The sequence below is a fragment of the Danio rerio genome, chromosome 5 (assembly GCF_049306965.1).
Source record: "Danio rerio strain Tuebingen ecotype United States chromosome 5, GRCz12tu, whole genome shotgun sequence".
In the NCBI taxonomy this organism is placed as follows: Eukaryota; Metazoa; Chordata; class Actinopteri; order Cypriniformes; family Danionidae; genus Danio; species Danio rerio.
Genome location: NC_133180.1, coordinates 74,947,501 through 74,971,697, shown reverse-complemented (window position 1 = coordinate 74,971,697; position 24,197 = coordinate 74,947,501). Strand labels below are relative to the sequence as shown.

The following is a 24,197-nucleotide window of genomic DNA, read 5'->3' as shown; positions in this document are numbered from 1 at the left end:
TGGTACTTTTATAGCAGCTTAAACGTCCCCTTCAATATGTAGAACAACAAACAAAAAGAAGCTTTGACTGCATATACTCTGGCGAAGAGTGACTGAGTGCATCAATTACATCAGGTTTCCACTATTTTTGTTATGCTTAAATGTTAAAGCGGCCCTCCTATGAATTGTCAGTCACTGATATGCCCCCTCACCCCTCAATTTCAGTTTGAGACCTCTGTTTTAAAGTGATATATTTTCTGGGTTTTGTGCTACAAACAACTTGCTATACAACAACATTTTCTGTTATTTTATAGACTTGAAAAATTATTCTCCCCCCTTTTAATTTAATTTAAATTTTTTTTATATTTCCCAAATGATGTTTACCAGAGCAAGGACATTTTCACAGTATGTCTGATAATATTTTTTTTTTCTGCAGAAAGGCTTATTTGTTTTATTTCGGCTAAAATAAAAGCAGTTCTTAATTTTTTAAAATCATTTTAAGGACAAAATTATTTGCCCCTTCAAGCTATTTTTTTAGCTATTTAGTCTACAGAAAAAAACAACGTTATACAATAACTTGCCTAATTACCCCAACCTGCCTAGTTAGTCTAATAACCCTAGTTGAGCCTTTAAATGTCACTTTAAGCTGTATAGAAGTGTCTTGAAAAATATCTAGTCAAATATTATTTACTGTCATCATGGCAAAGATAAAATAAAACAGCTATTAGAGATGAGTTATTAAAACTGGTTACAGAAATTGGTTAAAAAAAATAAACAGGGGGCTAATAATTCTGACTTCAACTGTTTATATATATATATATATATATATATATATATATATATATATATATATATATTTATATTTATATGTATGTATGTGTGTATTATATGTATTTCTTATACATTATATTATATTTCAAACTACTAAAATGTCATCAAAAGTCACTTTGTTAAACTGTAGAGTTGATATTTCAACATCAAAAGTCAACAGAGCAGAGATCAACATCCCATAATGCAATTCGCAACCATAAATAAACTTGTGAATCACAAACTGCAGAATCTATTCATCAACAGATATCTTTACAGTGTGGGGAGCCATTCATGCACCCTGATGATGGATCAAATGACAAATCAATAATCAATTAATATTTAGATTAGAAATTTGAAAGCGTTCCAGATTGTTGAAAGTCATACGATAACATTTACACTATTAATAAAGCAATCATTGGTTTTGTTTATAATACAAGTGTAGATGAGTGTATGGACAAATAGTAGCAAAATTATGAATCAATATCAGCTTTTCAGACCTAAAACTAAAGATCATATTAAATAAATTTGAATAAATGAATAAATTAGTATATCTTAAGATATAGGGTGACATGGTGGCACAGTGGTTGGCAATGTCACCTTACAGCAAGAAGGTCGCTGGTTCAAGTCCTGGCTGGGTCAGTTGGGATTTCTGTGTGGAGTTTGCATGTTCTCCCCGTGTTGGCGTGGGTTTCCTCAGGGTGCTCCGGTTTCCCCCACAGTCCAAACACATGCACTGAATAAGCTAAATTGTCCGTATAGTGTATGAGTATGTGTGTGAATGCAAGAGTGTATGGGTGTTTCCCAGTGATGGGTTGCAGCTGGAAGAAAACACACAAAATAATTAAGAAACTTAACTGAATGAATGAATGAATGAATGAATAGTATTTTACAGGAGCTAGGGCTGATCATTTGGTCTTCAACTGTATGTTAAATTGACATTTTATACTGTATTTTATTGTTTGTTTTGTTTGTATCTCCTGCTTACACATCATTGCTTTAACATTTAAAAGCTTCAGAAAGATTTCAAATCTAATATTTTTGGAAGGAGAATCAAATTGGTACAACAAATTCAAATACAAATTGGTATAACACTATAGCAGAGAAAAGTCCAATCATTAGTTTTGTCCGTTTTTTTTTTTTTTTTTGACACTGATTTACAATTCATAGTTATCTAAATGCAATTTAGGTTTGTTTACTCGTTCTTTATCCCTCAATGTATACGGCCTGTATATGATTGATTACTGATTTGTCAAATAATTGATTAGGCCAAAATTAATCGCGATTAATTGCATCCAAAATAAAAGTTATTTTTGACCTAATATGTGTGTGTGCGCTGTTTATTTATTATGTATATAAAAATACACAAATATATTTGATAAAATGTTTATTTACATTTACATATAAATATTTAGATATAAGCTATATACATCATACAGGGTGGGCTATTTATATTGATGCACCTTAATAAAATGGGAATGGTTGGTGATATTAGCGTCCTGTTTATGGCACATTAGTGTATGTGAGGGGGCAAACTTTTTAAGATGGGTGGTGACCATGGCGGCAATTTTGAAGTCGGCCATCTTAGATCCAACTTTAGTTTTTTTCAATAGGAAGAGGGTCATTTGACACATCAAACTTATAGGGAATTTCACAAGAAAAACAATGGTGTGCTTGGTTTAACGAAACTTTATTCTTTCATGAGTTATTTACAAGTTTCTGACCATCTGAGCCCATTTCAGCGCATTCACACTTCTCAAACAATCTGGGAAAGGCCTGGGCATGATTTGGATAGCATAGTGTGAGTACGCCCTAAAGTGTATAGCGAGAGATTAGGCGTCGATTACATACATTTCTGCTGTTTCAAAGCACTGCACCGCTCCCACACACCAGTAATTAATCTAAAATACAATCGTAATTAATTGTTAAAAAGGTTTTGAACCATACTAAAGTGTATTAGCATATTTTTTACAACTATCTTTAAAGAAAACCACTGCATATTGTAGTTTAGTGTTTAACGGAGGCCAGCTGCAGCCATAAGCCCCTTTCACACAGTGATACCGGTAAATATATGGAAAATTTCCGGAACGACTTTACCGGTAGATTCAAAATAGCGCTGTTCACACAGGCGAGGACGTTCCGGAATTTTTCCGGAAAAGAGCGTTCACACATCCATTCCAAACTAGCGGTAAATTCTGACATCATTACCCAGAAATGAGCTCTAAACGGCTGCGCTTGTGTTTGTAAACATTTGACTACATTACAAACTCTGTGGATGGATCAGTATTGTGAACAACTTCGATGAAAACATATAGAGAAACACTTTCGCATGTCGAGATGTACATGATATGTGTGTGTGCTGGCGCTCATCATGGGCACACGCAAAGCTTGAAGATAAACAAACATTGGCTTATCATAAGCATCTTATCGTTAATTATTTACACGGTTGGCATTAAGATGAACATATTAACGTTATCTGACTAACCAGCCTGATCTCACGAGAAAACGTAAGTATTTTACGTTTTGCCAGTTTATTGGCAAAGAGTTTAGTCGTACAAAATGGTACGATTTTAAAAAGGAGGCGTGGCACCTAACCCCACCCCTAACCCCAACCGTCATTCGGGGATAAGCAAATCGTACTAAATTGTATGAATTAGATCGTACGAATTCATACGAATCAGCCACTAAATGAAAAAGTTACGAATTGCCGTGAGATTGTGTTGGACTAACATCCAGCAAGTAAATGTGTCTGGTAAAATATTCAAAGGCTTTTATTCTCATAAACCGTGCGGATGTGAATTCCCTTTAAGACCCAGCTGAGTCGCGCCAAAAGCGCATTCGCTATTTACAGGACGCAAAGTAAGTCTAAGTGGAAAAAATGAGCATTTCACAAGCAAACAGTGAACAGTAAACAGTTTTTTAACAGAACTGGTAAACAGAGCATCTACTGCGTGAGAATGAAAGATAATGGATCTACTTTCGCTCTTGGAAAGGGAAACCTTTACGCACAGACATCAATTAGCCTATAAATAAATACTTTTGTTTGTTAAGCGCAAATATTTGTTTCAAAACTATTTCTAAATTCAGTTCTAATTTCCAGCAAACAAATAAATGAACAATAATAACAAAGTGTGTTCAAAAACCTGAGTTATATCCTAAAACACATGCTGTGCCCCATATGGTCTAAAACCTGACAGGTGGGCAAATCTAAGCTTGTTTTTAATAAAACAAATATAAATATGGATATAATAAATAATACTGCTAATAATAATAACATTATACAAAAGCAAATTGTTATGAATGAACTAAAAAAGCCTCCCGAGATGAAGAAGACATAAAAGTAGTGATTTTTCATATTTATGTAGGCTAGAAAATAATATGTTTTGTAATATTTTAGTCTTTTATATTTATATTCTATATCTATTCTTATTATGTCCTATATATATCCTTAATATTTACATTTTTTCATATGTAAAGATATTTATTGCTCTCTTGTGTGTATTAAGCAGTGTGTAAGCGAGGTGCAACTCTGCGCTGGAGTTTAGACCGGGTTAGTTTTGGTCTAATGAAAAATCTATTATAGATTCTCAAAATAGCAACGCGCCAGCGGTCCACCTCAGAACGCCTTCCTTTTTAGACCAGAACGCCTATGGGCGCACAAATGAGCGCTAATGCATTTGCTATTTAAACAGCGTAGCGCAACGCCTCAAAACGACTCTTGCGCCAAGCTTAAACTACCAAAAGACTACTGCGTCACGCCTTGCGCCACACTGCGCCGGGTGTATGATAGGGCCCATTGTGTTTATATTACTATTGTTGTATTTCTACATAATTGAGTTGGTCAGTTGTGAATGTTGTGACATTATTGCAACACAGTGCTTTCCCTCACTTTAACCAGAAGAGGTCCTCATCGAGCTCTAATTTAGAAAGCTTTAAGTAACAAACCTTTTTCGAACCTTTAACGAGTCGAGCGCTTCACTGGTTCAGAAAGCTTCATTTCCCCATCACTACTCATTTACGCTGAGCATATACATAATATATATATAACACACACATTTATTATATCTCAAAACAAACTTTTATTCTGGATGCCATTAATCATGATTAATGTTCGCCCAGCACTATTATTTATATAAAAGTCTTTTATTGAGTGGCACAAATTTGGTCATACTTCAACTAAACTGTGCTTAATCTAAAATCAGCCACTGGAATGAGTGATGAAGCATGTTCATTCATGCCGCGGCGTAATGTCTCCTGTCTAATTCCTGTGCAGAGTTGGGACGGGAACTGCAGTTTAATGTAGATGAAATAAATAAGATCCGTGTGGAGAATCCCAACTCCCTTTTAGAGCAGAGCTCAACGCTGCTCAACCTGTGGGCCGCCCGAGAGGGGAAGAGAGCCAAAAGTGAGTGCCCTAGCGTCCATTCACTATGATCCTTTAAGAATACCTCGATTATCTGTGTGAGCTTTTTTCATCTGTCTCATGTGACGTAACTGTATGAACATGCTGCCATATTTGTTGCTATAGAAGTACTGGCATGCTTTTAATGTGCAATGCTGTGGGCCACGACTCAATTGTTTCAACTTCATAAAGTTAGTTGCCAGGTTGTGGAATGTGAATTAGCATTGCGCAACTAACGAGCTAGCTGTCTTGCTGTGCTTCGGGTCCTGCTGTCCTGCAGTTTCCTCCCTTTCTCTATCCTTTCATCCTCTAAACTTACAGTGGAAAAATCGTATGTGCTATCTATTTTTAAAAAGTTCAAATGAAGTATTTCTCATAAAGTAAGCCTCAGTTTTTAAATTAGCTTGAAGTTGTTATGAAATCAACATGTACTCTTATTATATTTATATGTATGTTCTTGTTGTAAACAGTGTATCATGTATTATGTAGTAAAAATTCATTTGACCCCATGAACTTTAATCAAACACCATAACATTCCCTTCCTCCTTAAAACAACTTTCCTGGTCACATGGGATTCCATGAGGGTGGGGCTATCAGTCCTTTATGGTGGGGCTATCAGTAATTTAGGGCGGGGCAATTAGTAATTTAGGGCAGTACTATCGGTCATTTGAGGCTGGTCTATCCAACATTTAGAATGGGGCTATCAGTGCTTTAGGACATGGCTATCCGGCATTTAAGGTGGGGTTATAACTCCTTTAGCGCAGGGTTATCGGCCGTTTAGGGCTGGGCTATCTGATATTTAGGGTGAAGCTATCAGTCCTTTAGGGTGGGGCTATCTGTCCTTTAGTGCTGTATTATAAATCATTTAGGGTGGGGCTATCAGTCTATTAGGGCGTGGCTATCTGGCATTTAAGGTGGGGTTATCACTCTTTTAGTGCGGGGTTATCGGTCGTTTAGGGCAGGGCTACCTGACATTTAGGGTTGGGCTATCAGTCCTGTAGGGTGGGGCTATCGGGCATTTAAGGTGGGGTTATCACTCTTTTAGTGCGGGGTTATCAGTTGTTTAGGGCGGAGCTACCTGACATTGAGTGTGGGGCTATCAGTTCTTTAGGGTGGGGGTATCAGTTCTTTAGGGTGGGGCTATCTGTCCTTTAGTGTGGGGTTTTGAGTAATTTAGGGTGGGGCTATCAGTCCGTAAGTGCGGGGCAGTCTGGCATTTAGGGTGGGGCTATCCAGCATTTAGGGTGGGTCCTTTAGTGTGGGCTATAAGTCATTTGGGGTGGGGCTATCAGTCATTTAGGGTGCATTTAAGGTGGGGTTATCACTCTTTTAGTGCGCGGTTATCAGTCGTTTAGAGCAGGGTTATCTGACATTTATTGTGGTGCTATCAGTCCTTTGGGACGGGGCTATTTGTTCTTTAGTGTAGGGTTATAAGTCATTTAGGGTGGGGCTATCAGTCCTTTAGGGTGGGGCTGTCTGGCATTTAGGGTAAGGCTATCAGTCTTTTAGTGCGGGGCTATCGATCATTTAGGACATGCCTTACGGTAGGTGTTTAGTTTGTGCTCTGACTTCATCCATCCATTTTAACACCCGTCTTTCAACACTGCCATTTCACCCAATTATATATGTGAGTGTATGCGGAATCAGACAAAAATACGACCTCTGGAAGACAGTTACCAGCCTCTGAAATGAGAAGCAGATTCAGAGTTATAAAAATCCACATGAGGTGTTTTTTATTTTGTGAACAATTCAAATATTAAAAGCGTAAACATTAGCTGTAATGATTGATCTTCACGCTCCTGTTGATGTCGTCAATCTGGCAACCTGCATGTGCATCCAGTTGTCTTCAGAGGTGCCTGGTAAAAAAAAAAAAACTTTTTCTGATAATTACAATCACAATATTCTGATTATGGACTGGCAATCCAACATATTGTACCTTTAATGTCGCCTCTTATAGGGTATATGTTTTTTCCTCTACCGTTAAACTTTCAGTGAAAGGGTAAACTATTTTCAGTTTCATACGGCTCGTTTTACAGCATAAATGTTGTAATGTAATTAAATTATAATCTGTTCATTAGACATAAGTTAGACATTAGACACTCATTTAGTTGTTCAAGCTTAAAATGAGATGAAAAGCTGTTTAAAATCATTTTTACTTACCCAATCAAAAAAAACAAAAAACAAAATCATATCAGTTATTTCTTAGCCAAGTTGTAAAAATAAGCAAACCTTAGTTGCATACAACTTTTTGAAAACATAATTTAGAAAAATAATACTATAATAAACTAAAAAACCTTTAAATAAATGATATTTTAAGAAAGATAATAAAAATATAAAGGTATTTAAATGAGCTATTATAATATTAGTTAAATAAAGATTTTTTAGTTGGTGATTAGATGAGTGTTGACCTAATTAAGTAGCTTTACATGGACAAATTAAAATGAAAACATATTTAAAGTGGCCTAAAATAAGGCCTAAAATTTATATGTATATATATATATATATATATATATATATATATATATATATATATATATATATATGTTTTTTTAGTTTAAGACTTTTTAAGTCCCAGCAGACGGCCTGTTTAAATGATCCCTTTGTTTATTAAAAGTGAGCCAATTTAGTCTCAACATGTATTAAATTAGTACAGTTACAAGTATACAAATAGTAGTAAATAGAGTTGATGTTAATATGTTAATTAAATTCAAAATATACGTCTACATTACTCAAGTATACTCAATAAAATTAACTTGAAGTATTCATCTTTTAGATTGAGGTAAAGCTGGTTTTATATTTGTACATTCGTTCAGTGACAACTTGCGACATGCTCCCTTAATTGTTTACCATGGTACTTTAAATATACAGTCTGAAATCACAGGCAAGTATGTCTTTAAAGCAACATTAGCACTAATTAATTGACAGTGAACAATGTTTGATAGTCACTGGCTGCTAATATGATTCCAGAATTTGCAAATACCACTTTTCTAAAATGATATTATTAAGGAGAAAGTCTGAATGTGTGAATATAAAGCCAACTTTACCTCAATATCTGGTTTGATATAGTTAGTTTTGGACTGGTTTTTCCCTGATGGCGATGAATATGGTGGCTGTAAAGAAATCGGTCACGTGACTGAGACAGATTCATCCACAGTACATCTTGCTTTGATTAACAAACTGAATAGAGATTTGTGCACTTAACCCCAAATTATTGTCTTTGCTAATAGTGTCTTGAAATCCTTTGGTTTTGTCAGTGGCGTGTCTCTGTCCTCATCCTTTATGTCCAACTACCCTGTCTTCCCCTTCTCCATTTCTCCACCATCTGTGTGTCTCTCACCACTCTAGTGGACAGCCTGTACGTGGCCCTCAAGAGCATCGACCGAGTGGACATTGTGAACATGATGGAGGGCCAGGGAGGACCACCGGCGGGTCAGCAGGGGGGCTGGGAGCAGGACGCTTCTAGGTCTAGGCATCACGACCGAGACCATCTCTCACCTGGAATCACAAATGGTAAGAGAGAGACATTTGCTTTGCACTCGTCTTCACTTTATCCCACATAATCCGCTGCTGGCTCTTCCTCTCATCCAGCTGATATCTGAAGCTCAATCTTCCCTAAATCTGTCCCTCTATATGTTTAGCCGTGAATCTAACATTTCCTCTTTCGATTCCGACGTCACCAGGACCAGACCTGAAGACACCCCTCCAGAATTATGTTGATATTCTCTTGTAGACTGTCTGAATTGGAAATGTTTTCAAAAATTGTATAAAATATCCTCTCGTTCCCATGTAAACTGGGTATTTTTTTTAGACATTTAGTACAATAAAAAAAAATTATTCACTTTATTTGCTGATTTTTCCTAAGGTAAGTGGTTTCTATGGTCTGATATTAAGTGAACAAATGTTCAGTAATGTTTACATTCAATAAATGTTTAGTAATGTTTAACCTAATTTGTTTGCTTAAATTCAGCCCATATTAATTGTTTTGCAACCACTTACCTTAATCTAATAATTTTCTAATTTTCAGTGTGCACTTATAGAAATCTGATACTGTAGTGTAACATATATATATATATATATATATATATATATATATATATATATATATATATATATATATATATATTGAATTTTACATATACAAAATGTCTCATATATGCAACATATATTTTGAAATATTGCAAAAATGGCTTACAAATATGTTTATTTCAACTAATGGAAATACAAACATGTACAAATATATTAGCTATAAATAAGCAATATCACACGAGTGGCAGTGCAATATGGCTGTAAATGGGAAGTGGGAAGCAAGCTTGCGGCATCGAGTCAACCCATGCTTTCCACCAGTAAGGGATGCAGCGATTATAGTTTTTGGTTGTATAGTCTGAGGACTAATCACGGTTTTACGGTTATTATGCATAAAACTACTAGTTTCTAAAATCACATGAAAACTCCTTATATTTTAAAGTGTTATTTATTGCTGCTCAGTAACCAAATAATACTGTACAACACAAAATAATAATAATGCGCAAACAATAGTCCATTTCTCCTTGGACTTAAAAATAAGTGAGATAAGTTTCTGACGTTTAAACAAGTAATAATTTTATACTGAAAATACATTTTAAAAATGAACAAATAAATGAATAAACAAACAAATAAGTAAACAAATAATAAATAAACAAATAAAAAACTAATAATTAATAAATAAACAAATAAATAAATAATAAATAAACATATAAATAACATATGAATAAAATAAATAAATGAATAAATAACAAATAAATAAATAAATAAATAAATAATAAACAAAAAAAACAAATAAATAATTAATAAATAAACAAATAAATAAATAATAAATAAACAAGTAAATGACACATAAATAAAAATACATAAAGAAATAGCAAAGAAATAAATAAATAATAAACAAAAAAGAATAAATAATAAATAAACAAATAAATAAATAATAAATAAACAAATAAATAATAAATAAATAAACAAAAATAAATAAATAAACAGTATATGTCTAATGTAAATCTATTAAAAGTATTTTCTCAAGTAAATGTAAGTATTTCTCTTTTAAAGAGAACAAATGTAGTTAAAGCGCTGCTGGATGTCTGTCTAAAAGGCACTTTAGAGCAACCATATTACAAAAATGTTCGGTATTATTAGTTTGTATTTTTTCTTTTTTGGATGCGAGCAGAAATGTGTATAAAAATCCCAATATGCGAACACAAGCTGTGCGCCTCCATTGGAAGCGAATTTGCGCATGCAAAAGATGCAAAATGTGAACGGCCCTTAACTTTGTTTAGTTGCAGCAGTTTTGTTTCATGCCACGGTGTTGAGAAGCCTTTACAACTAATAAACCTTGACGAATTAAACCGCGGTTAATAGTGAAATTGTTTAATCATTGCATCCCTACCACCAGTGATGATATACAGCCATATCGCACTGCAACGAGTGTGATATTAGGTTTGTACAACAGTTTGACGACACAATCGTGTATATAAAAAAGAAAATCAAACTCTGAGAGTCTCAAAAACTCTTTTGTACAAGGAACTACTTTCTTCCGCCACTTATTCATATCTGCAGCAGACGCCAGAACAGCAAAAGCCATTGCTCTTCACAAACGTCACTTCAGAGCGGGTATTTCAATGATTCTCTTGCGTAATGTCTAAAATGATGACAAAACAGGTGATTATTGCTCACATTTTAAGATTATATGGCTTAATGGCATGAAATGCCATCAGTCTAGAGATATCCCAGTATTTCTCTGTTGCAATTTCACAATAATGAACAGCAAAAAAGCAAACACTACCAGATTACTATGGTATAAATACAGCACTACATACAAAATACAAAAGAAAGAGATTGACTTAGAATGTCACTAACCTAATTTATAATGATTTGTTCAGCTGTAGTTTAAAACTTACTCTGAGAAAATGCTGTTTTTCTCCCCTGAGGACTGATTATGCGGTCTTTGTTGCCATCTTGTGACGGAACGTCAACCGTCCCTTTCTTTGGTCTGCTCAGACAGGCTAATGGCAGCCGATGAACTGAATCCGATGCTCTGAAATTATAAATATTTTAAAATAGGCACTATCCTTATAAATAAACTGTAAAGTTGCAATCTAAACAACTACATTCTTGACTAAAAAAAGCCTCAAAAGTACATTTTGTTGTCCAACAACTGCAATATTTGTCAAACTGTAGAGTATCCTCTGCTTGTAGCTCTATGTAGGCGGAGTAATACAAGAGTGAAGAGGCTATACGAGTGCTCTTATTTGCAGAATATTGCACGACTATCAGCCAATCAGATTCAAGAATTGTTCTTATATGGCTGTATATGAACATGAACTTATACTATGTATAAATATTTTTGCCATGATGGTAGTACATAATATTTTACTACTTTACTAGTTACTTTTCAAGACACTTCTTTAAAGCTTAAAGTGACATTTAAAGGCTTAACTAGGTTAATTAGGTTAACTAGACAGGTTAGGGTAATTAGGCAAGTTACTGTATAACGATGGTTTGTTCTGTAGATTATCGATAAAAATATGTAGCTTAAAGGGGCTAATAATTTTGACCTTAAAATGGATTTAAAAAATTAAAAACTGCTTTTATTCTAGCCAAAATAAAACAAATAAGACTTTCTCCAGAAAAAAAAATATTATCAGGCATACTGTGAAAATTACCTTGCTCTGTTAAACATCATTTGGGAAATATATATATATATATATATATATATATATATATATATATATATATATATATATATATATATATATATATATATATATATATATATAAAGAAAAAAACATTAAAGGGGGGCAAATAATTCTGACTTCAACCGTATACTGTATATATATATATATATATATATATATATATATATATATATATATATATATATATATATATACATATATATATATATATATATATATATATATATATATATATATATATATATATATATATATATATATATATATATATAAATATATATATATCTCTGGTATTTAAGGTGAGGTTAATATGTGCATACACACTGCTAATTACACACACAGGGATATATATATATATATATATATATATATATATATATATATATATATATATATATATATATATATATATATATATATATATCCCTGTGTGTGTAATTAGCAGTGTGTATGCACATATATAGGTGCATGGCACTTACGCTTTAAATAACAAAATAAAATAAATCCCTGCATCAATGACTTTAGGCCACCTTTGGTCAATGGTACGGTCTATTTCAGTTGCTTCAAAATAGTAATGTGCCAACAAAGCACATTCTTGTCTGACCAGCACACTAATGGATGCACAAATGAAAATGATAACTGCACCAGACTGAAATTAACAATAAATAAATAAAATTAAATTAGCCATATGCTTTATTCATTTGAAGTGTGTGTGGTGAGGACATCACACTGCTGCTCTGCATTTCTACCACTAAAACAGACCCTGACCCTTGTTGAATGTATTTTAAACAAGCTATGGCCATCATTTCTCTTTTGAAATATTTTAGAAATACCACTTCCATCTGGATCCAAGACTTGTTTGATCACACTCAGTTTCCATTCCCTGTAAACTGTAAAAAAAAAAAGAAATGCTTTCAGAGAGTGTGTTCACACCCTGTGTAGAGAGAAGCCAGACTTCATTGTGAGACTTTGCGCATGCTCAGCATGCAGTGTGTAAATGTGCAGCACCATGCTGGCCTCTAGTGGTGGATCAGCAATTAAGTCTGAGTCCTGCACTGTGAATGTGCAATATTGGGACAAATATTGAGGAATCTCCTACACAAAGGGAGCAGCAACTCTGCATTTTGATCCAGTTTATGAATTTTAGCGATCTGAGATGTTTTTTAAAGGGATAATTCACCCAAATTTACGCAGTATTTACCCAACCTACAGTAAATTCATTAATTTATTTTGCAATGCATTTTCTTAGCTAACTTCTGTCTGTCTTCTAGACTCAGAATTATCAATGTATATTAAATATATATTTTCTTTATTAAATATTTCCCAAATGATGTTTAACAGAGCAAGGAATTTTTCACAGTGTTTCCTATGATAGTTTTCTTCTGAAGAAAGTCTTATTGGTTTAATTTCGGCTAGAATAAAAGCAGTTTTTAATTTTTTAAGATCATTTTAAGGTCAACATTATCAGCCCTCTCAAGCAATATTTGTTTTTGATTGTCTCCAGAACAAAAGGTCATTATACAATGACTTGCATAATTACCCTAACTTGCCTAATTAACCTAGTTGAGCCATTAAATGTCACTTTAAGCTGAATACTAGTATCTTGAAAGATATCTAGTCAAATATTATGTCCTGTCATCATGGCAAAGATAAAAGAAATCAGTTATTAGAAATTATTAGAAGTTATTAGAGTTATTAAACGGTCTCACTTTATTTTGATGGTCCTTTTGTTGAATTTAATTTACATTGCATCTACATGCCAGCTAATTCTTATTAGATCATAAGTAGATCGTTAGGTTGGGGTTAGGGCAAAGAGCTTAAAATGACCAAGAGGCGACACTCTAGTGTAATTTGGTAAACAGCCACTAGAGGGCGGCCATTTTGGACTGAAAACTCCAATAGAACAACAGCATATTATAAGTCTGTAAAATAAACTATTAAAAGTGCTGATGATTGTCATCGTAAGTGTTGTATTGTCGTCTTTTAGGTTGTATCTGCTTTAATGCGCTTTTTAAATAAATAAATGAAAAACAAAGCAGCTGCTTGCCATCGTGACAGTAATGAGATCCAATGGACGGCCGATCACTTTTACTCCAAAATGGCGAAATCCGGGGCTGTTGCTGGGCGCTGCTGTTGCAATGGAACGTTCTATTGAGTGTCGCCTCTTGGTTCTTCTAAGCTCTTTGGTTAGGGTTAAGTTGACATGTACTTGCAAAGTTTCTTATAGTCAGTTAAATGTCTGGTTAGAAGCAGTATCAGCAGATATTAAGCAAACAGTCTACTACCGTAATACTCAAACGGACCATCGAAATAAAATGTTACCATTAAAACTATTACATTTAGAAATGTTTAACCTTTCTGGTAAACAGAGGGAAAAAATATACAGGGGAGCTATTAATTTTGACGTCAGTACATCAATGTTACATGGCCTGCTGGCAGAGCCTGTGTAACATGTTTAATTGGAATATTCCAAACCCTTGATCACTTGAAATGTGTTAGTTGATTATTTGTTATTTGTTTTCTTGCTATTGTTTTATGCATTATTCTATAGTTCTAATAGTCTTTTTTTTATTACTGTGACAAAGAAAAACGACAATAAAGCAGACAAGTATTATGTATTCAATCTCTAAATTAATGAATTAATGTCATTGTTAATCACACACTTAACACTCCTGCAGGGGAAGTAGAGGGGAGAGGATGTGCTTAAGAGGTTTGTGCATCTAAAAGTAAAATGCAACCATTGTGTTGCTCTGTAATGTAAGGAGATTGGAGTGACTTCTAGACACAAGCATCAATGGAACAGGCGCTTCTAAAGAATACACACTAGTGAGATACTTAAAAAAGGACTTTTTTGCCCAATTTTAAGGATCATTGTGAAGTAAAATCAACCGTTAAGGGCTTTTGCACTAGAGGAATATTAGTATAGTTCCTACAACTATTGACTTAAAGGCACAGTATGTCATTTTCGCCACTAGAGGGCGCATATTCTCAACAAACAATAGCATAATTTTGGAATCATCCTGCTAATGCAATGCAACACATAAGCAGCAGAGCTTTTATTATGACACAGTCCAACACTTACTGTTCTTCCGCTTGTGATCACATGGAGAAGAAGCAGCGCTGTTTTATCAAACTTAATACATCTTGGTCTTATAATGTTGCTCTGTGCAGTCAAATAAAACACAACATATCTAAGCCTCGCTCCTGTTTCCTTGTTTTCTAGAAGACCAATCTGGAAATCGAGAGTGTGTGAGATGTAATTAGCATGAACTCACAGAACATGATCCAAACACTTTTTTGCTTATTTCTCTGTATTTAAAAATTCCTCCAAACATCTGGGATAATGTAAGTGTAACGGAGACCAGCTAGTAAGTGTTGTGCAGGTAAACCTCACTCTGACCTCTTAACATGCTCTAGCGACAGATGTTAGAGGCTATGGTATTTAGCCTCCTTGTTAGAGCAACTGACTCCCATGCGGAAGGTCGTTGGTTCAATCCCAGCTTGGAGTGGGTTGGGTGGTGTAGGGTTGGCAGGGTTACATTTGTAAGAACACAAGTCAGCAAAATATAACACCATTCTAGTGTTTTTTTAAATATAGATTTACAGTAAATGTAAAACAATTATGCATATTGTGCCTTTAAGTACATTTCTTTTTGACAGTTTAGTTATAGGAATGCATTTAGCCTGTGTACTAACGTAGTCTCTACTTCAGAGTATAGACTAACACAGGCCTATAGATCTACCAGTACAAGAACTACCATAGGAACTACTATGGCCAAGTGTACACATATTGGAAACCACCTATGTTAAAACTGTTACACCGACACAATCTCACGGCAATTCGTAACTTTTTGATTTAGTGGCTTATTCGTATGAATTCGTACGATCTAATTCGTACAATTTAGTATGATTTGCTTATCACCCAATGACAGTTAGGTTTAGGGGTGGGGTTAGCTGCCATGCCTAATTTTTAAAATTGTACGATTTCGTATTAGCCACTAAACTGACAAAACGTAAAATACTTACGTTTTCTCGTGACATCAGGCTGGTTACACACAGAAAAGACTGATAGGTGGATCACAACATTCTCTGTCCTCAAGTTGTTGACGTTGCTGAGTGCCACACTTACTGTAAATTACATTAACAGTGTGAATGTAACCAGGAAAGTGACCAAAATGTAATTGCTGGGTGGCTAGTTCCTATAACCGAGTTCCTATAACTACCTAGTGTAAAAGCAACCCATGTTCATTGGAAATACGTGCCTTGGGCTACATTTTTGCGAAATGTTAAATGCGTTCCTCTGATTACGTTTCATTGCAGCTTCTGACGACAAATCCACTAGAGGGCGCTGTCTACGTTTTTGTGAATCTACTACACTGTAAAACCCAACAGACAACTTTATTAAATGAAATGAGTGTAGTTAACTCAAAATTGACTGAAAGTTATTCTCATTCGAAAAGAGTTTTGAACTTAATGTTGAAGGTAAAGTGTTCATTAAATACCTCATTAATTCAACTTATATGGAGTAAGTTCACAGTACAGATTACTTTTTTAACTTAAATGGTTTGTAGCAATTGGTTTCCTCAAGCGGTTTGAGTTGCCTTAAATTATTGGGTTTTACATTACTCAAACTGCTTCATTTACTGAAATATATTCAGTTCACAGTACTCATTAGGATTAGTTTTTGAACTTAAATAGTTTGTTGCAATCGGTTTCCTCAAATAGTTTGAGCTAACCTGACTTTTTGGGTTTTACAGTGTATGAATATGTAACTTAGGGTGCATTTTGTTATTTGCGTTATTTACATGTCCTTCTTCTGTACATGTCCACGAGAAGTTGGCGATTGTACAGAAGTTGGCTCTTCTATAGATCACCTAGCAAACCACTGACCTAAACCCAACCAATAGTGTTTTCAAAAGCAAACGTAGGAGAAAATTGCATTGCATCAATGTAGTTTTACCTTGATTTTTATGGAGCTAATAATATGCCAAAACAGTCTGTATTTGGATTGTGTTTATTTTAATTACTAACAGTTGTAATTTAATAAAACTGAATATTATATGTCATTAAAAATGTTTTAAGTTGAATTTGAATTTCTTAACTTGAATATTGAACATCTAAAATTTAAGAAACATTTTTTTTAAGTCAGATTTTTATAGACGTATTTTCAAACTGAACGCATAGACTGCAGATTTGTAACAATGTTTGTAACAATAACAATACACAATTCCAATATCGAATTCCAACACAGGCTTATTCTGAAAACGTAGTCTCGTGGACGTTTCTAGAGACCGCGAATTATGTAGTGGGAGTTACTTATGGCTGTATTTAATTTCTTAAACTAATTGATCGGTCGCCTAGTCAGTCAGACAGATAGACTGACAGTCAGTCGACAGCGGCCTCGCAAGAGAATTTTGATATATGAAAAGCACACAGTGGCCTCTCGCGGATACGCAAAAACAAAAACTGCAAAAACACGTACCTCCTGGGATGTATTTTGCAGTCTCCAGAAACGTCCACGGGATTCCATTTTCAGAATGAGCCTGTATTGTCAAATTCAATGTTCTAAAATTCAATACCAGAAATATAGATCGTGAAATTCAGATCGTGCAGAAAGTAGGTCGGGGGTCATCAACAGGGAAGTGATGATCACCGAAAAGTCAAACTCAGCCTTTTGGCCAATCACAGAGCTGCGTGAGTTTGCTGGCGTTTGTTTGGCTCAGGAGGAGACCATTCTTCTGCAAATTGACTATCGGCAAATCTATGTATTCAGAAAAAAAAAAAGTTTGAAAATACATCTATAAAAATTATTAGTTGTCTTAAATTTTAGATATTCAATATTCAGGTTAGGAAATTCAAATTCAAGTTAAGAAATTCACATTTAAAACATTTTTAATGGCGTATAATATTCAGTTTTATTAAATTACAATTGTTAATAATTCAAATTAAAACAATTCAAATTCAGATTGTTTTGGCATATTATTATCTCCGTAGATTTGACCTTGATTTGAGTTTTGTGGAGCCGTGCTTCACCAGACTCAAACTATCGGGCTTTTAAGCTATCGAGTCAACCAACCACACCAGAAATGTTGTGCATACGAAAATAAATAGGTGCGGGAAATGTATTGGATTATAACCCAGACGCTTTAAAATAGTTTTGTGGTATTTATTTGGTGTTGTGCAAAGAACTACACCAAAATAATCCTGTAATATGACCATCGAAATATCACTAGTGGGAAAAGGAACTAAATTTGTTACCGTCACACTGCCCTCTAGTGTTCATTTTACCCAGAAACTGCAGTCAAACGTATATAGAAGTCATTTGTGGGGGAGGGGTTTACAAAAATGCACACCAAAGCACGTATTTCTAATGAGCCTGTGTTTTGTAGATGCCTCTTTTCAAATAACAAGCTCAGTTCCCACAACCCTAGTCGATTTCTAAAAGGGAGAGCCATTCGTTGTTTTTAAATAGTGGTGCTGTAAACTCAGGCAGAGCATTAAACCTGTTCCCTTTACCCCGTGCTTTGTGTTTCTGATATGTCACATGCAGCCCAGCCTTCTTCCTCTCCTCCTCCTCCTCCTCTTCCTCCTACTCTCTGACCTTTGACCTCATACAGACATCATGTTGACCTCTGGCCCTCATTTATCTCTCTGTCCTCAGATCAGTGTGCTTTCTTTTCCCCTATAATCCACCTCCCCCTCCAAAACAAAAATAAAAAGGAAAGTTATTTCTCTGTTCTTATCAACCCCCTCTCCATCAGCAGTTTAATGCTTAGCGCCCCCTGCAGGAGGGAGGTGTTTCTGACTCACCTGTCTCCTTTCTGTCTCTCTTTCTCTTGCTCTGTCTTCTTTCACCCAATCCCTCTCTCTCTCTCTCGTCTTTCTGCTATGAGGCCTGTTTACATGCTCTTGTGGCACTTTCTTGGATGTTCCTCACACCATAATCTCCGCATGCAGGGTCCAGAAGTAACTTTTTGCCACATCTGCTAATGGCGGGTAAACTTTTAGTGGATGCATTAGTACTTAACTGTAAAACAATTTTATTTAGTCTAGTAAGGATTAGTATTTAGCTTCCTGCAAAAGAGTTGAAAGATACATTGTGATGCTAAACTGACTCATAACTTCAAGCAGCAGTAGTTTTGTTAGCTTATGTTTTAATTTCAATTGTTCATACACTGCCAATACAAATGCAGCCTTGTTTTTAGTCCAAATATATAACGATTTTTAAATAAGGAAGCATTTTCTTGTTAATGATGCACAACCTGTTTTATTTTCAGAAATAATGAGATACAATTAAGGTTGATTTTCCTTAAAACAATCAAAAACAATCAAAGTCAAATAATTGAAAATTATTTTTCAAATAATTGAAAAAATTTAAACAATCAAAGTCAAATAATCGGACTTCAGGATACATTAAATAATTGTGTCAATTTTAAAATAAAATTAGCTTTTGTATAGTGCTCCTATACTTAAACAGGCTGATAATTTAGCTTGTTTTCAGCAGATGACCCCCACGATAACAATGACTCGCGACCCCCAATATCCTCTAATAGCCCGTTTCCACTGAGTGGTATGGTACGGGTACGCTTTTATGGCCGTTTCCACTGTCATAAGGCGCACCAGACCGAACCATACCGTACCACTTTTTCGGCACCCTTTTAAAAGGGTAACAAACACAAGAACGAATACCAAAAGGCGGAGCTAGACGCGCAGCTGAACGCTATTGGTTTACAGAGATACGTCATTCGCTTACGCAACAAGCCAGAATGAAAACAAAAAACCCGCCATGTTTAAATTACACACACAGCCGAGAGATTACAGCTGAATTTTATATACATATAAATATATACATATAAAAATATATATGTTGGTTATGGATAGAATATGGTAATTGAAATGGTTTAATGAAATTAATTAGATTTTTGGAAATCACAAAGCAACACCCCCTCATTGTCCCGCAACCCCCCGGTGGTTCCCGACCCCCATTTTGGGAACCGCTGTTTTAAAACGAACTTACTTTTCATTTAATATTTCTGAAAATACAATATTTACAATACTATGTATTACTTATTTTATAAAGCACATTTAAAGAAGAACCGAAGCTGACCAAAGTGTTAGCTATAATAACATCAATATTAAATAACTCAAGAAAACGTTTAAAATTAAACTAAAACTTGATTATTATTTGCAGTCTATCAGTTTATACTACTAAAATCTGTTGTTATTATTATCATTATTAACAATTCAAATTAAATTTGAACTATTATGCTACTAACTTATGTGCAGGCTTTAATTTAAATTGTTCATACAAAAACTGTATTGTTTTTAGTCCAAATGCATACAAATTCTTAAATAAGGAAGCATTTTCTTGACAACCGCAAAATCTTGCTTTATTTTCAGAAATTATGAGTCCAAATTAAGTTTGTTTTTCCTTAAAACAAGTCAAATAACCTGCTTTTAATAATCTTAATTACTGTATAATACCACTACTAACTTAATTTTGATTGAATATTTCTGAATATTTACAATTCAATATAGTATTTATTTATGGCATATTTAATAAAGAACTAAAGCTGATCAAAGTATTGAACATATGAGCTATAATAGCATCATTATATAACTCAAGAAAATGCTTCTTAATTTAATATTTGGACTAAAAACTAGACTAAAACTCTGAGTAAAAAAGCATTTTTGCAGTTATACTACTAAAATCTATTATTATTATTATTATTATTGTTATTATTATTGTTATTATAAATAATAATATTATTACTGTTATTATTATTATCATTATTATTATCATTATTATTATTATCAATAAAATTTAGATTTACTATTATGTTACCAACTAATGTGTGAGTAGCTTATTATTTACTTTACGTTTTACCCAGATTTGGCTTTATTTTAAATTGTTTATATATATATATATATATATATATATATATATATATATATATATATATATATATATATACGTTTTTTGTTTTGTTTTAGTCCAAATACATACAAATTCTTAAATAAGGAAGGTTTTATTTTCTAGTTAAAATTAGGTTCGTTTTTACTTTAAACAAGTCAAATAACCTGCTTTTAGGCTACGTGAAATAATGTTTTCCATTTTTAAATAAAATTAGTTTAAGTATAATACCCCTATATATAAACTCGCAGATAATTAAACTTGTTTAAAGGGGGAAAAAAACTACCCTAATTTAATATTTATTTATAAAGCACATTTAATAAAGGACCGAAGCTGATCAAAGTGTTGAACATATATGAGCTATAATAACTTCAATATTATATAACTCAAGAAAACGCTTCTTAGTTTATTATTTGAACTACAAAACGAAACAAAAACAAATCATTGTTCTGCAGTGTATCAGTTAAACCACTGAAATCTATTATTATTAACAATGCAATTTGATTTAAGCCATTATCTAACGTGTGAGTGATATTAATTACTCACTACCGATTCAGATTTACCCAGATTTGGCTATTAGTTGTATTTTGGACCCTGTCTGCATGTATTAGAGGAGGGCATACAGCATGAATGCTTCTCCGCCAAGACTTTGACCAGACTTTAGCTTGAAGGGCTCTGGAACAGGACTCATTCACCACAAAGATACGTGAAACAAAATAAAAGCCTAAAAACATTCAGCGGGGACTCTTATTCTGTTATCACCAATAATGTGACGCCCTTCAAATAAAACGTCACTTTTTAGCATGATTTCTGACGATGTATTTTTGCATGGCATGTTTTAGCTGCATGACAGACTTTTAGGGCTTATTATTATTATTATATTTAATAGTTGTCAAGCTCTTTGCTTGTGGAGCGCAGGAATCTTTGTTACCTTTCTTTTTGATCACTGTAAATCACTTATTTATACTGAATGTTGTCATTTTCCTCATGTCTGTCTGTTACCTGTGAACTCAGAGATCCTGTTCAACTCCTTATATAAAGTGCTTATATAATATATAAAGCCTATCTGTTCATGTGTTAGTGGATGTTATGTTTTTGTTTATACATAACATGTTATGGATTGGCTTGGAAAAAGAAATCTCCTGTATTTTCTTTTCTTTCGTGGCTACTTGTTGTCCTCATGAGCTTGTGACTTGCATTGTTTGTGTGTTTTGTAAGTGTATTTTGTGTGTCTATATATCTGTGTGTCTATCCCACTCTGTGTCTGTCATAAAAATGCCAATACACACAAAATGCACAAGAGCTAATGTAGTACTGAAATATATATATCTCTGTACTCATACGGATGCTGGTCTCTATATAGCAAACATACCACATTTGTTAGGGTTCATTCATCCTCTGTCATTTCTTTCACTATTACAATTGAAACCAGACGTTTACATACACTAAAAAAGGAACATAACCATTTTTTTAATAAAAGGTCTGATGGTAAATCATACTAAACGTTTACTATTTTAGGTCCAATAAGATTACCTAAATGATTTACATTTGCTAAATGCCAGAATAATGATATAATTTATTTATTTATTTATTTGTTTATTGAGAATTTTGTATTAATTTCAAGACAGTTAAACGTTTACACACATTTCCTTGGTATTTTTTTTAGCTTTACTTTTAAACTATATAACTTTGGTCAAATGTTTTGGGTCTCCTTCCACAAGCTTCTCACAATAGTTTACCGGAGTTTTGGCCCATTCCTCCTGACAGAATTGGTGTAACTGAGTCAGATTTGTTGGCTGTCTTGCTCGCACAAGCTTTTTCAACTCTGCCCACAAATTTTCTATAGGATTCAGATCAGGGCTTTGTGATGGCCACTTCAAAACATTCACTCTGTGGTCCTTAAAGCACATTTGAACTAATTTGGCAGTATGCTCAGGCTCATGGTCTGTTTGGAAGACCCATTTGTGGCCAAGTTTTAATGTCCTGGCTGATGTCTTGAGATGTTGCTTCAGTATTTCTACATAATGTTCTTTCTTCATGATGCCATCTATGCTGTGAAGTGGACCAGTCCCTCCTGCAGCAAAACAGCCCCACAACATGCTGCCACCCCAGTACTTTACAGTTGGGGTGATGTTTCTAGGCTTGTAAGCTTTCCACTTTGTCCTCCAAATGTAGCACTGGTTATCATGGCCAAACAGTTCAGTTCAGTTCCATCAGAGCACAGGACATATCTCCAAAATTTTGTCTTTTTCCCAGTGCAATTTAGCCAATTGTAATCTGGCTTTGTTGTTGATTCTGGCTTGTTGATTTTCCCATGTTGTCACACAAGGAAGCAGTGTGTTTGAGGTTTTCCTTCAATACTATTCTACAGTTGTGCCTCCAATTAACTCAAATGTTGCCAATTAGCCAATCAGAAACTTCCAAAACCTCGACACCATCATCTGAGCTTTTACAGAATAATCTTATTGTATGTAAACTTGACTTTCAAGAAAAGTTATAATTTCTCAAAAAATAGCACTCTCATTGTTCTGCAATTAAGCATAACAGAAACAAATGTGATAATCCCAACTAACCTAAAAGAGAAACAGTTTAGTCACATTAACATCTGCCTTTTTTAAAATGGTTATGTGCCTTTTTATACAGCGTATGTAAACTTCTGGTTTCAACTGTATATTGTCAAGATTGAGATTGTATTAGTTAATATATTTACTAACATGAACAAACAATGGATAATATGTTTATTACAGCATTTGTTTATGTTAGTTATTGAAAGTATAGTTGTTCACATTAACTCTGCGTTTCATTACATGCAGAACTGTTGCAAGCAATTTGTTTGTGTTGAATTTAAACAAACAAATTAAGTTTAGTAATGTTCAACTTAATTTGTTTGTTTAAATTCAGCCCAAATAAATTGTTTACCACCTCTTAACATAAAGAAATTGAGTAAATCCAAGGAATCATCTTGGAATAATTTTTTTCAGTGTAGTTGATAAAAATACAACTGCTCTAACTGTTAAAGGTCAGATCCATTTTGTATCTTTAAAATGACATTATTAAAATCCTAAAATGCACATGCATTTAAAAAATCATTGTTATATCATCGTAGCTAGTGTATTGAACGGATGTTGAAAAACGATGGGCTGATTGTGAAGTCATTTTTCAAAGTAACTACACAGGCCTTGAGGTCACATGATTGAGTGTATATCCACCGTCTGAACTCCCATTCCAGGGCCATGTGGTTAATATATCTCTTCGGTGTGTGTAGTGTGTAGTGTGCTCGTGTATGAGAGCTTTTGTCTGTGAGGGGTCGTAAACTGGGCAGAGGAAACAGACGAGTCAATAAAGTCCATTGCTTATGTCAGAGTAAGA

General features: G+C 34.0%; 1 protein-coding gene across 47 annotated transcripts in view; it reads left to right on the top strand.

Annotated features, from left to right (window-relative positions):
- The window catches only part of ank1a (ankyrin 1, erythrocytic a), a 223,213-nt gene that overhangs the window by 162,547 nt on the left and 36,469 nt on the right, over window positions 1-24,197 (top strand). For all 47 annotated transcript variants that reach the window (NM_001327890.1, XM_073950221.1, XM_073950245.1 and 44 more), the window contains 2 exon segments: window positions 5,060-5,191; window positions 8,534-8,698. In NM_001327890.1, coding sequence (NP_001314819.1) covers window positions 5,060-5,191; window positions 8,534-8,698 — 297 coding nt within the window.